The sequence below is a fragment of the Canis lupus genome, chromosome 15, assembly GCF_003254725.2.
Source record: "Canis lupus dingo isolate Sandy chromosome 15, ASM325472v2, whole genome shotgun sequence".
NCBI lineage: Eukaryota > Metazoa > Chordata > Mammalia > Carnivora > Canidae > Canis > Canis lupus.
In genome coordinates this window covers 5595690-5611467 of record NC_064257.1, presented here as the reverse complement: position 1 = coordinate 5611467, position 15778 = coordinate 5595690, and the positions used below count along the sequence as shown (strand labels likewise).

General features: G+C 55.7%; 1 protein-coding gene across 1 annotated transcript in view; it reads right to left on the bottom strand.

The window, feature by feature from the left end:
- Positions 1–5358: 5358 nt before the first annotated feature.
- GRIK3 (glutamate ionotropic receptor kainate type subunit 3) overlaps positions 5359–15778 on the bottom strand; it is a 222287-nt gene continuing 211867 nt past the window's right edge. Inside the window, exons 14-16 of the mRNA XM_025419889.3 lie at positions 14828–15050; positions 14082–14332; positions 5359–11530 (exon numbers count right to left, since the gene is read on the bottom strand). Of these exons, the coding sequence (XP_025275674.3) occupies positions 11336–11530; positions 14082–14332; positions 14828–15050 (669 nt within the window). The 3' untranslated portion in view covers positions 5359–11335. The remainder of the gene's footprint in view (positions 11531–14081; positions 14333–14827; positions 15051–15778) is intronic.

The following is a 15778-nucleotide window of genomic DNA, read 5'->3' as shown; positions in this document are numbered from 1 at the left end:
TATTCGCTTACCCGTTTATCAAATCTGTGAGATGGGGGTTCCAGCCTGGAGGTCTCATTCTGATGCTTTCTGGGTGATTGTGGCTGAGTCGTTCTACTTTTCTTAGCCTCCATTGCCCCATCTGTAAAATGGGCATGATGTCCCCTAGCTCATAGGGCCATGGTGAGAATGCCGGGAGCTGAGGTCCGCAAACTGCTCACACAGTGCTGGGTCTGGAGTTGTCACCTCGCTGGCCAGAAGGTAGTATTGGGATGATTATTATTTTATTCATGACACCTTCTCCTCGAAAAGGAGACCAGCACTGAAGAGTTCTCAAGCTTTTGACCATCTGATCACAGGGCGATTCCGGGTGCCAAGGAGGCCGGACCCTTGTACTTTGCAGGTGGCTGAAGGCAGGTTATTCAAGAGGGCACGGAGCCTGGTGACATTTGGGTTACAGCACCCACTGTGACCTCGACCTCACCCACAGGTGAGCAGGGCTAGGAAACCTGTAGTTTTCCCCATGTCTTGGCTCACCACTGCCCAGGCGTTGGGAAATGTGGGAGGGAGTCAGACCTCCCCGAGGGGGAAAGGACCCACAGAGGGCCGAAGGCTTTTACTAAAATGCTGGGGCCTGAGGCTGGACTGGGGAGAAGCTGGGCCTTGTGGCAGGAATGTGAGGAAAGGCTTTGGGCCAGAGGGGCTGGACAGAGGGGAGCACTGTCTTGGAGGAGAATCTAGGGGCCTGTGGCTTCACCCTGGGAGATGGGCTGTGACTGTGGGGCCCTGGGCAAGGCTAGAGCTGCAGTGAGGAGGGATGGGGAGGCCAGGGCTGGATGCCAGGAGGTGGTGAGGCACCGGTGGCCCCCTGAGCTGGCAAGGCAAGCAGCCCTGGGTTAACTCTGGAGCTCGGGTAAGTCACCTGGCATCTCCGAGCCTTAGGCCACCCACCTCTACAAGGGGGTCCCAGGAGGTGCTGTCAATACCTTATGTGTCTCCTGTCCTTCCCACCTCCCCACCAATGGCCCCAACTGCCACCACTCGCATTGCTTTCCCTGCCCCAGAGCCCACCTCGGCAGCTGTGGTGTGCGAGAAGTACCCAGGTCCCCCTTCGGAGACTAGCCTCGATCAACGATTGGTGTATACATACCCCTGCTCTCTCCCCCCTGGGGTGAGAAGCCAACTAGCATATTGTATGCTGCTCTCAGAGGTCCTTGGGGACATGAAGCTTCAGTTGCCCTCCCCCCTTCCCCTTACATCTCGCTGGATACTGACAGCTCAGTCTTCAAGGAACTGGGGACAGAAGCCTGAACCAGGCTGAGCTGTCGCTTGGATCTTTGGGAATAAAGGATCACGGCGGTCCTGGGACGGAGGCAGGACTTGGGGGCTGGTCTGGCTGGCTTGTTCCAGGGCCGGTCAGATGCTCTGGAAGTCATCTCCACGGGACCTCCTCATCCCAGATCTGGTCTAGAGGCCGAGGCGGGCAATAAATCCCCTCGGTAGAGCTGGTCCCAGCATGGGCCACCCTGCAGAAAGGCTTCATCAGCGGCCTCATTTGCATAAGATAATGAAACCGCAGTAAAAATAGTAAAAGAAAAAATGGCCTGGCAACTTTGTTTCCATAATGACAGATGCTTCTTAAACACTCGGCTTCTGTTTCCCAAAGAAGTGCCATCAAGGCCCCTGGGGAGCCGCGTGTCCCTGCAGCCTGATCCGTGGAACGGCGACCTGCAGCCCCAGGAGCGCCCGGGCTCTGACCTCCTCCTCCTCCCCGCTCACTGCACTGGGACATGGAGGGGACAAGGGGAGGTGAATGAAAGGCAGAGAAGGACCCTCGCAAACACTGAGCCAAGCTGTCTGACACCTGGTGTGTGCTTTCACGGGGGCTTTTCTCTTCTTGCTGTCATGAGCACCTCGAGGCTTAGGACTGTGAACCAAGCTGTGGGCTTTGGAGAGCAGGGCCATGACCTAGAAGGGGGTGGGGATGGGTGGGAGGTGGGGGCCAGCTCAACGGGTCTCAGATCCCTGCGCTCCAAGGAGGGTGAGACGGCCAAGGTCAAGGCAAGGGGATCCCTGACATCAAGGGTATAGTTGTCTGTGATGGGGCTCCCCAAGGCGAAGAGGCCTAAAGAACCCAAGCAGAATCTGCTTTGGAAATGTCTGGGACTATCATCTCCAAGCCACCAGGGCTCCACAGTGACTGCATGGGAAGCAGAAATAACCACCACAACCGCAGTGATGATGATGATGATGATGATGATGATGATGATGATGATGATGAATAAAATAAAGAAGGAGCTTGTTCCCCCAGCAGAGAGGGAACGCTCTAATAGTCTCAATTGGCTAGGGGCGTGTTGGGGGATTTTCTGCTGTGCCACCACCTTCCCTCTAAGTGAGTCTGTGGAATCTTTGGCCAGATTTGGTTGTTGGTGGAGGGGGAACAAGATCATGCGTCCTTCCAGACAGTTTGGGTCTTAGACCAGGACCCAGACTTTCGAACTTAAAAGCTGAGTACTTGGCTATCTTTGTTCCCTCTGTCCCTGGCTTTGTGCCTGCTATGGGACAGGACTCCACTCATTTGTTACTTTCTCCCTCAATAAAAGCTATCATTGGTTGAACTGTATTGGTGCCCAGTCATTTGGGCTCCTCTTCCTTCCTTGGGGAGGGAGCAGCGAGAGACCCCCCTGAAAGGAGAGAAACAGCATCTCCTGCTCTTGGGGTTGCAGTGGGGAGGGAGAAGCAAGGTCTAGGATCATTTCTTGCCTCCTTAAGACAGGGCTGTGGAGAGAGCTCAGTGCTTGGGAGGGCCAGCCAGGTAGAGATGGGCTGTTGAGAGGTAGAGTCAGGGGCTCTCAGAGAGGCTGGGGGGACCGGGGAGTTTCTGTCTTCTCTGTGTCCAATCCACAGACAATCAGAGCCGCCCTACTATTCTGAGAGGCCTGGCTGGCCCTGATCAGGAGCCCAGAGTGTCACAAATGGGCTCCTGGACCAGGCTCTGAGCCCCAGCAGGGAAGGAGTCTTGTCTCACTACTCATCAGACTATCACCTGTGGAGGCTCAGCATATAGTAGGCCCTAATTTTTTTCTCCTTTTCCTCCTTCTTATTAATGAAAATTGCTGTCACTTCTTGTTGGCTTATGGTATGCCCAGCCTGTGCTAAGTACTTACTGTGCTTTTTTTCATTGAGCCTGCCTGACCGTTCCATGAGGGGAGGATTTCATGATGACTGATACATTTTATTTTATTTATTTATTTTTAAAGATTTTATTTATTTATTCATGAGAGAGAGAGAGAGAGAGAGAGAGAGGCAGAGACACAGGCAGAGGGAGAAGCAGGCTCCATGCAGGGAGCCCGAAGTGGGACTCGATTCCAGGTCTCCAGGATCATGCCCTGGGCCGAAGGTGGCGCTAAACCACTGAGCCACCTGGGCTGCCCCAACTGATGCATTTTAGATGAGGAAACCAAAGTTCAAGCACGTAAAGTTGCGGTGGTGGAGCTGGACTCACACAAAATATTCAAGTTTATGAGTGGATGGATGGATTGGGGGTGGGTGGGCAGCTAGACAGATTGGTGGAGTGGTTGATGAATTGGTAGATGGGTGGAAAGATGTCAGGGGAATGGGGACAGATGAGTGGATGGATGGATGGACGGATGGATGGATGGATGGATGGATAGATGGATGGATGGATGGATGGATGGATGGATAGATGAGTGGAGAGATGGATGGGTGGATGAGTGGATGGATGGTGGGTAGTTGGGTACATGAATGGATGGGTAAGTGGGTAATTTACTTGTTCCTTCACTCAAAGTGTGAGCCTCATTCCTACTGGCTCTCTTCCGTCTCTCTTATCCACATTATCCTACTCCTTGCTGGGCCTGGAGTCCACCCAGAACTCTGCTGTGTTTATTCCTAGGTGATGGACTTTACCTCTGCTTCCCAAGGGCTGACAGATGTCCTTCAACCCAGGGCCTCTACCTGGCTTGGACCCAAAGCCTCTTCCTGGGTTGTAGTTGTAGGCTAGAGCAGAGTTCTCAGATACAGTGGCCCACTGGGGTTCTGGTCTGCTCTTCATTCTATAGAGATTTTGGGGACCTTGACTTGGCACTTGCCAGCCAATGGAATAGGACGGTGGATATTTAGGAGGCCTGCTCAACTCACATAGCTTTCTTTGGGAATTTTGGGTTTTCTCAACTCTCCTAAAGCAAAGAGCCTGGGTACCATGATTATATTATGGGACCCTTCACCCCCGCTGGTCACAGCTGATTGGACCGTAAGTGACCAACTAACCAGAGCTGGTCCAATAATAGTCATTCTCCAGGGAATTAGAGTGGCGGCACTGAGAAACCGAGTCAACGGTGGTGGAGATCTGGGCTGAAAGATCATACAGAGTCAGGACTGAGCTGTGTCAGGTTCTGAGGCAAGCGGTAGAGGAGATAATGGACGTCTAGAGCTTAGCCTAGCACATGCCACGTAGGAAGCGCTCAATAAATATTATGACTTCTTATGATTAGGATGATGTCATGGAGGGTTGTGGATGCAAATCTCTACGACGCTGATGTTTGCATGAGATCTGGAAGGCAGAAGAGAGGCAGAGGCCATTTTTTGCCCACTTTTAAGCTGTCTCTGTCACAGAGATATGAGAGTTTTTAACAGGATTGGTTCCTAGGTGACGAGAAGCAACGTCATGGGGGCGGTGGTGGCAGCAGCTTCCTGACCCAGGCTTGCTGAGCCCCAGATCACAACCCTGGGATGTGCTTTTGCCTCAAAGCTCTAGTCTCAGTGTCTCCGAGGTAGCTACTCCCTGGGTGGGTCATTGCTCTGTTGTCCTGGGAGCCACTGGAGGCCCGGGGGGGGGCCTTGCCCCCTCGTCTCTTCCACTTGTTTTATAAACATCTGTGTTCAGTTCCTTCCTTTTTAAAGTCCCCTGTCCCGGACCCTGGTTATGTGTACAGTTTCCATCTCCCGAGAGTAACCGACTTAAACCTTCCTTATTTCCACTTTGAAAAAGCTTAGGCCAGATCTCTGATGGGCCGTGCTTGGATAAGAGGCCCACCTGCCATCCCAAGCTGTGGCCAATGGGACGGGGTCACATAAGGACATGACAATTCGCCGGGTAGCTCTGTGGGTGGTGACAAGTTGGGGACAGATGTGCCCACGGGAAGACAGAGGTCAGACGATGTCAAGGGCAGACACCTCACCTTGTTATCTGAAAGGAGAACCGGGGGCTGGGCTGGTGCCCCCCACCCACTCATCCCAGGGTCTCCTGCCCAGGAGGACACAGTCAGCCTTGGGGAGAAAATGACACAGCTGCCCGGCACCCTCTGGTTTGACGGAGAGAGCAGAGAAGCAGAAAACACACCTCAGGGAGGGGGGACACTGTTTTCTAGAAACATTTCTTTATTTAAAATTTAAAACCATATTACTTCATACAGCAAACTGTGCACTTTGATATATCACAGTGTCTTAAAAAGGAAAATAATCAGATTTGTTTGGAAAGTTATTTACATCAGCCTAGAATGATTGGCAAGTAACACAGTTACTATGAAACCCAAATTGTTACAAAATGTTTACAAAAAACTATATTCATAGAAATTCTGCATGTCCACAAAGGGCATCCCCTGAATGGCCCAGAGACCAGTGTGTGGGAACCATGTTGAGTGGGAGTGGGGGGCATCCAGGCACTCTGGTCTGGGTGGTGGGACAGGCCAGGGGTCTCGCATGGCGCTGTCTGGGGGCTCAGCCCTGGGGCTGGGAACCCAAGTCCCCGACAAGGGAGGCCCAGGCAGACATGGGGTGGGGGTTTGGAGCACAGTGGCATGAGGGCCCCTGGAGCCAGGACAGGCCCCTCCTCAGGGGGCTGGATTCAGATGTGCTCTGGCGGGTGGGGGGGCCCCAGAGGCAGATTAAGTGCACACCAGCCTGACGCCCACGGCCGAAGCAGAAGGCCGGCTGCTGACCACACGGAAGCCCACTCCAGTACCTTCTCTCCTGCAGATTCCAGAGGTGCCCTGACCGGTGACGGGGGCAGGGCCACAAGCTAAAGGACTGGGATGGTGAAGCATAGGGGGAGCCGGGCAGGGCAGGGCCACAGGTCGGCGGGGACGGTGGGGGTGCTCCCTGCCAGCTGCCCAGCCGGGGGAAGAGGAGGCAGGCGGATGGCTTGGGCTGTGCTAGGGCAGGAGGGCCGTGCTGCTTTCTCCTCTTCACCTGGTGTCACTGCACTCTCCACGTGTCCGGCTCCCCGGTCACTCGCTCACAGCCGGCCTCTGGGTCAAATGGGCCTGGGGAGGTTGTCTGCAGTGGGACAAACCTGCTGGCATTACTGCCATCACTACAGCTGCTGCCCTGTTTCTGGAGGCCCCAGAGATTGGGTCTGCAAGATAGAGACACACTGCAGGGTGATCTGAGGTCTTCCATCCTAGAAGGCAGGGGATGGGGACAGGGCCAGTAAGTAGGGCAGAGGGACACTGCACTGGCATGCAGACAATGCCTTCGGGGCCATTCTCTTTAAAAAGCATTTTCCCTAGCTGTGAACCGTGACGCTGTGTGTGGGTGAGAACCTGAGGCGGAGGCCTGTGCCACCTAGAATGCTCCAGCCTCTCGGGATGTTCTAGGTGGAGCCTGACACCCACCTGGCCACTGTGACGAGAACAGGTCGCAGGAGCCAAGTGCTGGTGTGACATTTCCCCAGACACAGGCCCTGCTTGCTGTCCTGCCTCAGATGCTCTCAGATGGAGACCAGGCCCCTGGGTCTCTCCCGCCTCTGGCCAGGGGGCACCTGCTGGGCCAGGCCCATCCGCCAGCCCCTGTGGTCCAGTCCTCTTCTTCGCGGTCTGCAGCTGGGACGTACGCAGGGCCTTCCCCATCCCACGGGGCTCTCTGCGGCTCCTGCCCCGGGTGGCCTCCCTCCCAGACCTGCCTGCTGTCGCCCCGTCCCTCACCTGGTCCCCACCCATACTGGCTGGGTTATGTACACTCTGTGTGCAGACGTGCGGGGAGGGGTGCGTATACACATGGGCTACGGGGCATATATACACTGTGCATATATATATATATACAGCATATATATATATATATCTTTTTACATTCATATATATATTGTACAGAACATTAACCTTCTACCAAAAACAGTTTTGTGACGTCACATATGGCCTCAGCTCTGAAATTTTAACTCCAGGGCAAATCCAGGACTGAAAAATGAGAGCTTGATTCAAACTGGCACGGGGACAAGGAGCAGGGCCCTCTCACCGCGGCAGGCAGCTGGGCCCGTTCCAGATGCGTCTGTCCCGCCCGGGAGACTGTTCCAGATGTGTCCATCCGTTCAAGACCTGTCGACAGAATTGGGCTCAGTTCTTGCGTCTGTCTGCGGGCCCGGGGCCCGTCCCAGATGTGAAGTCCATCCAGCTGTTTGTGGCGAGATCACCGGGCCCTTCCAGGGGGCTGTGCACACAGGGCCAGTCCAGACACGCGGCCAGGGTTTGGCCAACTTCCAGATGTTTGTGCATATCACTGAGAATGGCTTGGGAAGGGCCCAGCTTCATGCTGGGGGATGAAGCAGCAGCTCGCAGACCTCCACACCGCACCCCTGGCAGAGAAGGCAGGGAGGGGGCCTCTTCTCTCAGCGAGCGTGAGCCCGGCCCCACCTCTGCTCTCCTCCAGCATGAGGAGGGGGTGACTTCTCACCAGGTGGAACCTTCTGCCAACCCTGCCAGGGCCTTCCCCCCACCTGGGCTATCACTGCTGCCTGACACATGCACGAGGGAGGAGCCAGGTGTGCTCTTCTTGTGGAGGCAGTCTTGGCTGTGAGGTGGGGGGAGGCCCTCTGAGCTTTCAGGGATCCAGAGTCAGCTCATCTGCCCTCACGAGGGCATTATTCCTCTTGAGAGACACTTGCAGAGGGGCCACCTGAATGGTGACAACGCTGTCAGGGTTTTCTTATGTGTCCACAGCAGAGAGACCGGTAGCAGGTCAAGGGGAGAGAGAGGAGGAGGAGGAGGAGGGTTCACCGTCCAAAAGCCCCAGGGCCTTGGTGACTGGCGGGGGATGGGGATGGGGGGGTCTCCTCACTGCTGCCCCCCAATCTGGCCAGTCTGAGCCGGTGGGAGATGGGGGTGGGAGATGGGGGCGATCTTTTGTTAAGGGAGGGCCAGACAAGGACAGTCCAGCACCCGCCCGGGGAGGTCCCATCTTTTGTTCCATCGAAACCAACGCTGACACTTCCACGACCCCCCTCGGTGCTGCTGGGTGTGGGCACAGCCTCCTGCTGGCACGCCTGACCAAGCCTTTAACTCCTCCTGGTTGGCCTCCGTGGGAGCACCTCCTCCTCCCTCCTCCCTCCCCTGCCAGTGTCGTAGTGCCACCTGGCCCTGTCCATACCCGGGAAGACGCTCACACTCAGGCAGAAGTCGTCTCCACTGCACTCTCAACGCCGGGCTGGTCTCGAAGCAAACAGGGCACCAGCCGGGGTCTGCACATGGGCCACACAGACGGACATAAGGCTTGGGCGGGAGGGGAGGTCGGGCAGCGTCACCCCACCTGCATTCGGAAGTCTAAAGGACTAAAGGACTAAAGGACTCCTCTCATTGAACTGTGCCTCTGCCATCTACCCTTGTCCAGACGAGACACCTTCCCAACCCATAGGCCACTGCTCTCCTCTCCCATCAGACACGCTCACGGAGCACCATAGGCAGAAGCACATGATCTCGACAAATCCTTGTGACAAACGATCTCTCCCTACAGCAGAAGTGCAAACACACCCCGATCCCCCGCCTTCCTGATGGTCCATCTCTGCTCCTGCTCTGAGCCGGAACACATGCGTGAGTTTGAACACACGTGTGAGCAAGCCTCCCCCCACCCCCTGCTCCGAGACACTATGGTTCCACGTGGCTTCGTGCATCGACCTGTGCGGCTCGTCTGTCTGGTCCTGTCCTCCGCCTCGCTCTCCACTGCAAATGCAAGCCCACGCGCACATGTGCACACTCGCTCACACGTGGACCCCTTGATGACATGGCTTTTCCTTTTAAACATTTGGCAATGCTGCGGGTTTTATCCTGTCCTCCACTCTCTGCCATTGGTGCATAAATGTGCACGCATGTGTGCACACACACACACACGCACGCATGCATGCACGTAAGCACACCCACTCGTGCATGCATGTGTACGTATGTATACCCCCAGAACCCCATTAAGACATGGCTTCTCCTGTTTTTACATGTATGGGGCTCTGCTGCTTGTCCAGACTTGTCTCTCTCATCCCAAATTCACACACATGTGTGCACACACACGTCGGAACCCAACGGATTCTATTATTGCGTGCCCTGGACTCTTGTCTGATGACCAAATCGGTCCTTCACCCCCGGTCCCTACAGCTCTCACACACACACAAAGATACACACAAATGCACACACACACACAGACACACACGCACTCCTACACACAGCATGGCTTTTCCTGTCATTACATGTGTTGGCGATGCTGCACGTCCAGCTCTCTTCTCCTACCTCCAAGCACACAGCCTGTTGGAACTGCTGGGATTATGGGAACCAGCTGGCTTGGTCCTGCAGCCTACAGTTTGGAGGAGGAACAGTATTTATCACATGAGCCCACTGCGCTCTCCTGCTCTGGGAGTCCCTGGGGGGGAGCCAGAGATGATCCTTCACCCCAATTGAGAAGGTCCTTGAGATCTAAATGTAGCTCTTCCCTAACCAGACTCCCTAAGCAGAAGCAGGAGAGAGGTGACGGGGTAAAAACGAGTGTCTTCTGGGTCCCCGTCCAGAATCTCCAGGCTTCTCTCCCCCGCTCAGAGACCGCCCTCGGCCCTTGGCATGGGAAGCCCTGCCGGCCTCGTCGTATTCTCTAAGGACACTTTGCTCCTAACCCTTCCATGTCTCATTCCTTTTCTAGAATCTTAAAGTCACAAACTTGTAGAGCATCCATCCTACCTAGCTGGAACCCACAGGTCATCTGGTCTGGCCCTAACTGGTACCTCATCTGCTACTATTTCTTTGCTGTACCCCCAAACCCCACAAGGTCCAAGCTGCTCTGGACAAGAGATTGGGGCCTAGATGGCCTGTATCTCTATGTGGGGTCTTTGGTTAATTCTCCAGGAGGCAGCTTTTCTTTCCCTATCCTTGGGGCCTCTATGAGCTCCGATGTCCTGTCCCTGAAAACCTTCCTTTCTGGAGAGCATCTCTAGGTTTGGCAAGTCCAGGAGGCCAAGAATTCTTTAGGGCTCCTCTGGCTTTCCCCATCTACCCCAAAGTAGACCTGAATCCCTCTTTGGAAGAGGGGTGATGACTTTTACTTCAATCTAGGTTTCTCTTCTCCTTCCAAGATGACAGGGGAAGTCAAGGTCAACTGGCCAGGAGTGGGGAGTTGCTGAGGAGTAGCTGGCAAAGAACTCAAGCTCTCAAATGCCACTAGGGTTTAGAAAACAGCTCAGTAACCAGCAAAAAAATAAGCCATCCCAATGGCTCGTGGGCCTCTGGGATTTCCATGGAATCCACTGTTCTTCTGTCTTCAAATATGGGCTGAATCTCTGGTCAGCCTTTGTGGGAGATTCAGGGGGTCCTCTATCCTCTGGCCAGAAAGTAGAAAATTTGCTCTGACCACTCACTCCCCCACTTTATACTCCTGGAGACCTCCTTGAGGGATGGGAGCCATTGGGACACTGTCCATAAGAATTCAAAATGGCACCTTTGTGCATTCTCCTCTCTCCCATACCCCAAACTCCTCTTTTCCTCTATGGAGCTCTGTGCCTTCAACTTTGCCAAGATGGGGGCTGCCATACATGGTGCCAGGTCCAAGAGACCAGGACTACGTGAGCAGCCCCTAAGGGATGAAGTCTTCTTCTGCTCAAGACATGTGGGGTGGCCATCCCCCTTCTTCAGCTCCCATTGGCAGCCACACTACAATCCTTAAGGTACCCAAGGTTTGTGTCTCTGGGCTCACGGTCATGGCCCAGGAGGCCCGGGCTCACAGGGAAGGAGTGGCAACATACAAGCTGATTCCCATTTTCTTTGGCCTCTGCAGGGCCGGGGTAGAAACTTCTGACTGTGGAGGAGAGTCGAGGGGCAGGTGAGTTTGGCCTGAGAGAGGCATATGTGCTTCCTTTGGCCTTGGCTGTCTCGGCTGGCAGGTTTCGAAACCCACAGAAGAAACGAGAGGCGAGTGAGGCCCAAGTAGCTGGCCTGGGGCCTGCTGGTTTCCCAGTAGGTAAGGGCAGAGGGCTCCTGGCCCAGCAGGCAGGCAGCAGCTCTGACCCCCAAACCCAGCATGGGCACAGGGGAGGGGCCTTCCAGTCTCCTTGCTTTCCTCTGCCCTGCCCCAAGGCCTTCGGTCCCCACCCCACCTGGGCCTAGGGGAATACGGGGGCCAACGATGTGCTGCAGGCCATGCTGTCCTTGCCCGGAAGCCGGCGGTCGTTGAACGTGTGCATGTTGATGACAGCATCAGTCTTGACCATCATGGGAGGCTGTGGCTTGTGCTTGACCCGACGCTGGCAGGTAAGGGAGAAACGGATCTCATCGGCTACGGTGCTGCAGAAGGAACGCTGGGGTGGGGTGGGGGGCAAGGGGCACATGGGTGAGGCCTGGTCTTGCAGCCCCTGCCAGCCCCTCCCCTTCCTCCCAGGGCTGTGCCAAGGCTGTCCCCCCACCCCTCACCTTTAGGCCTCCCACCCTCTGCCCGCTCCAGATGACCAGTTTGTGAGGCAGCCTAAAGCGTGATGTCCTTGTTTGGAGGCTAAGGTAGATGGATCGCACCATCCCATCCCCGTTTCACAGATGAGCAAGCTGAGGTCCTGACTGGCATGTACATCAAATTTGATTTTTCACCACTAGATTCTGAGGGTGGGAACCAGCCAGCTTCATCCCTGTGAGCCCAGCTCCCAGCACTCGGCCTGGCCCCGTGTCAGACCTAAGAAACACCTGATGAATGTATGGGTCATTCTACCCCTGGGAGGGCTTCCCACTAAGGGGAAAATCCCCATGGTCCCACTTGGGAAAGTCCAGCATGTTTCTCCAGGTGTGCCACGGGGAGGGAGGTCCCCGCAGGGCAGGTGGTGGCAGTGGCTTCTGGCCTGGGTCCCTGTGGGTACCCGAAGGGGGCGGCAAAAGTGCAGCTTTGCCTGCAGGTATCTGATGGCCATGGCTCCTAGGAGACCAATGGCCAGAGCCTGTCCTGTGGCTCGTCTGGAAGGCAGTGGGGCTGTCGATAGCTCGATTATGCAGTGAGGCCAGGGCAGGAGCACCCGGCAGCTGAGCGCTGGCTGTGCAGGGTAGGGGGGTCCTGGGCTCTGGCTCCGCCTCTTAGCGCTTTCCCTCCAAGCTTCCCCTTAACGCCCCCCGCTAATCTCTGGATAGCATCCCTCCTCACCTTCCTTTATTCATTCTAGGAATATTTATTGAGGCCCCACTAGGCGCCAAGCACTGTTCTGGGTGTTAGGCATACAGACAGGAAAAAGACAGTTAGGACCCAGCCCTCAGGGAGCTTAGGGTCTGCGAAGTGATAGCAACAGGTGATAAACCTGCCAACAAATATAACACCTCAGAGCATGGTAACTAGTAAGAGAATAAAGCAGCAAGGTGGGATAGAGGGGTGCTGGCCGTGGGGGCAGGAGGGATGGCCATTTCAGCTGGAACCCGAATAACCAGAACATGCCAAAAATGTGGTTTCCCAGTAGAAATGGGGAAATGGTGCTCCGGCAGGAGAGCACTGCAGGCGGCTGGAGCAGCACGTGCCAGGGGCCTGGGGCTGAAATGTGTTTGGTGCGTTAAGCACTAAAACTGAGTCCAGTGTGTGTGTGCGTGGATGGAGGAGAGTTAAGGGAGGAGAAGAGGGGCAGGAGAAAGTCCGACAAGTGGGCAAGGACCAGATCTGGTAGAGTTTTTGGTGGATTGTGGGTGCTCATCCCGATTGCAATGGGAATTCCTAAAGAGTTTGTTTTTTTTTTTTTTTTTTTAAACGTATTGTGTGTGTTTTTTTTTTTTTTTGTTTGTTTGTTTTTTTTGTGTGTGTGTGTGTGTGTGTTTTTAAAGCCATCCTTCATTACCGGACATGGGGTGGGGGGTGTTCCCCTCCATTTTTCATGTGATCATTAACACTCCAGTGAACACCCCTGTATCTATCTTTGGCCACTTCCATTTGGGTACATTTCTAAAAGCACGATTCGCTGTCAAAATGTGCGGCCACTTTCAAGACGCTGTCCGCGTCCCTCCAGAAATGTACCCACGGACGGCTCCCGGCTGGACTGGGGAGCGTGTGCCTTTCCCCGTGCCCGTGAGAACCGTGACCCCAAGAATGATCTTTCCCCTTCCTGTTTGCTGACTCTGGCTTACAGATTATAAGGGCCCGCATCTCATCTCTGATCGATGCAAAAAGTGCCTGTTTTGAATGGTCCCGTCCACACGGCCCAGAACCGCAATCTGCTTCCACCCTGGCCCTGGGTCCCCTTGGATGTCTCCGAGAGGCATGCGCACATTTAAATTACCCCGTAGCTACTCTTCCTTAAGACACCAATGCCAGGCTCTGCCCCTGACCAATTAAAACAATCTCTGGGAGTGAGGCCAGGACATTAGCACTTAAAAAACTCTCCCTGTGATTCTAATTTGCTCCCAGGACCCAGAGCCACTGCTCCTCCACCCTTGAATTAATCAGATGGGTTAAGCGGAGCCCAGCCAACTGCATGCTTGGGCCAGACCTCTTAACATTCCTTTCTTTTTTAAACTTTTGATTATGGAAATTTCCAACTCTATGCAGAAGTAGAGAGAACAGTATAATGAACCCCTATGTAGCCATCACCCAGCTTCAACGATCACCCTGGAGGGTTTTATGCAGGGGAATGACATGGTTTGAATTAAGTGTTAAACAGGGCACTGGCTGTGTTCGGAGAGCGGATGGGAGAGAGGAGGCAGGAGGGCCGGGCTGCTGCGGGGTGCCCGCTGGAGATGGGGGGGCATGGCCTGGCCCAGAGTCCCAGCAGAGGGGGGCGGGCTGAGGCAGGGTGAGCTCGCACACCGCACACCACCTGTGCCTGGGAGGCGGGAACCCGGCTCGAACCCGGTCCTCCACTCGCCCTCCTGTCCCCAGCTCTGGACGCTCACCTGCTCTCGCTCTGCCGTTTTGCGGAGCTTGTACACGAACTCGCCCACAGCCACCAGCACAGACAGGACGAGCCCGGCGGCCAGCACGATGAAGATGCCCCCGATCTTCTGGATCCCCAGGGCGCTGGCCTCTTTGTTCTCCTCCTCGGGGCACCCGCTGCCCCTCCACCACTTCTCCTTCATGATGTGCAGCTTGTCCTCCTCCTGCAGCTGCAGGATGGCGATGGTGATCTTGTCCCGGTACGGGGAGCCTGAGTGTGGGAGCGGGGGTCTGGCTGGCAGTGGCACCCAGGCCACATGGTTCGTGCCCCTGCCAGCACCCTGGGCAGCGCCGGCCACCCTCCCCAGCCTCCCTGGATGCTCGTAAAGGCCCCTCTCTGAATCTTCCCATGGTGTCTGGATGGGAGCAAGGTCCTGATTTGGGGTAGGGGGGTCTTGCCTCGGCCCCTGGAAGGCCCTGTGGATCCAGGCTGCATCAACAGGAGTGAGGTCAGAGAAAGCAGGCATGAAGCTCTGAACTGACCCCCCACCTCTGCGCAGGCCTGACGCTGGCCTCACCAGGTTGTGACTCTACTCCTTTGTCTCTGGGTTGAAGAGATGCCACCTTTTGAGGCTCAATGGGATGAGCTGGGAGAGGCAGCAGGAGACTGTGTGCAGAGCAGACTAGGGGGTCCCGCCCATCCTAGATCCCCCAGCGGCCCCCACCCCCCGCTGGCCCACCCGCCCGCCCGCAGCCCCTTGCTCACCCATGGGTGTGCCAATGCCGTAGCCCTTGGAGTCGATGAGGCCCCCGATCTGGGTGAGGTTGCAGTTCCTCTGGGTGACGTACTCGATGGTTGTGGACTCCATGAGCAGGGCATAGTCTGCCGTCAGGGTCCTCTGGATGCCCTCCTCGTTGTTCTTTACCAGCGCCGAGGGCTTGCTGCTCATGAAGGCCCACATCTTCTCAAAAGTGGAGATCTTGGATTTCTGGGCCACGACAGAAGGGGGATGCACACAGTTACTGAGCGCGCCAGGGGCCCAGCACCACACGCCCCCCTTAACAGGGCTCTGGTCACCGAACTCTGTCTACCACCCTCTGAGGGAGGGAAGGCCACCCCTTGCTCAGATGTGGCAACTGAGGCCCTGGGAGGGAAGGTCCCAAAACACATAGCTGGTAAGGGATGAAGCCAGGATTCAGACTCAGGCCCACCTACTAGGAAGCCCTGGCTCTTTGGCCACACGGCACAGTGGTTTTCAGACTGGGTTTTAAAGAAATGCCTTCTCCTTCTCTAACATTTATGAAAGGTTTCCATGTGCCGGCTCCGTTCCGAGAGCTTTGTCTGCATTAACTCACTGATTCTTCACGACAATCAGGGGAGGTGGGGGCTACCCTCAGCTCCATTTGACAGAAACTGAAGCCATGGCCAAGGAGCTCGCCCAGGGTCACTCAGATACTAAGTGGCCAAGCTAGGCTTCCAACCCGGGCCACTGGCTCTCGTGTTCCCCACCACTTCGCTGCCCTGCCCCACAGAGAACCCCGTGAGGCTAGAGAGGGACCCCTGAGTACTGTGTTCCAGGGGAAGACGAGGGTTTCCGTCTATGGCGTTTCATTCGGGAGCGGGCGAGGAGTGGGGGCGCTCAGAGCAGGTGGTGTGCAGGCCCTCCAGCTCCTACCGGGAGTGGCCCCGAGCATCCTGGGTCGGGCGCTGCCGTAT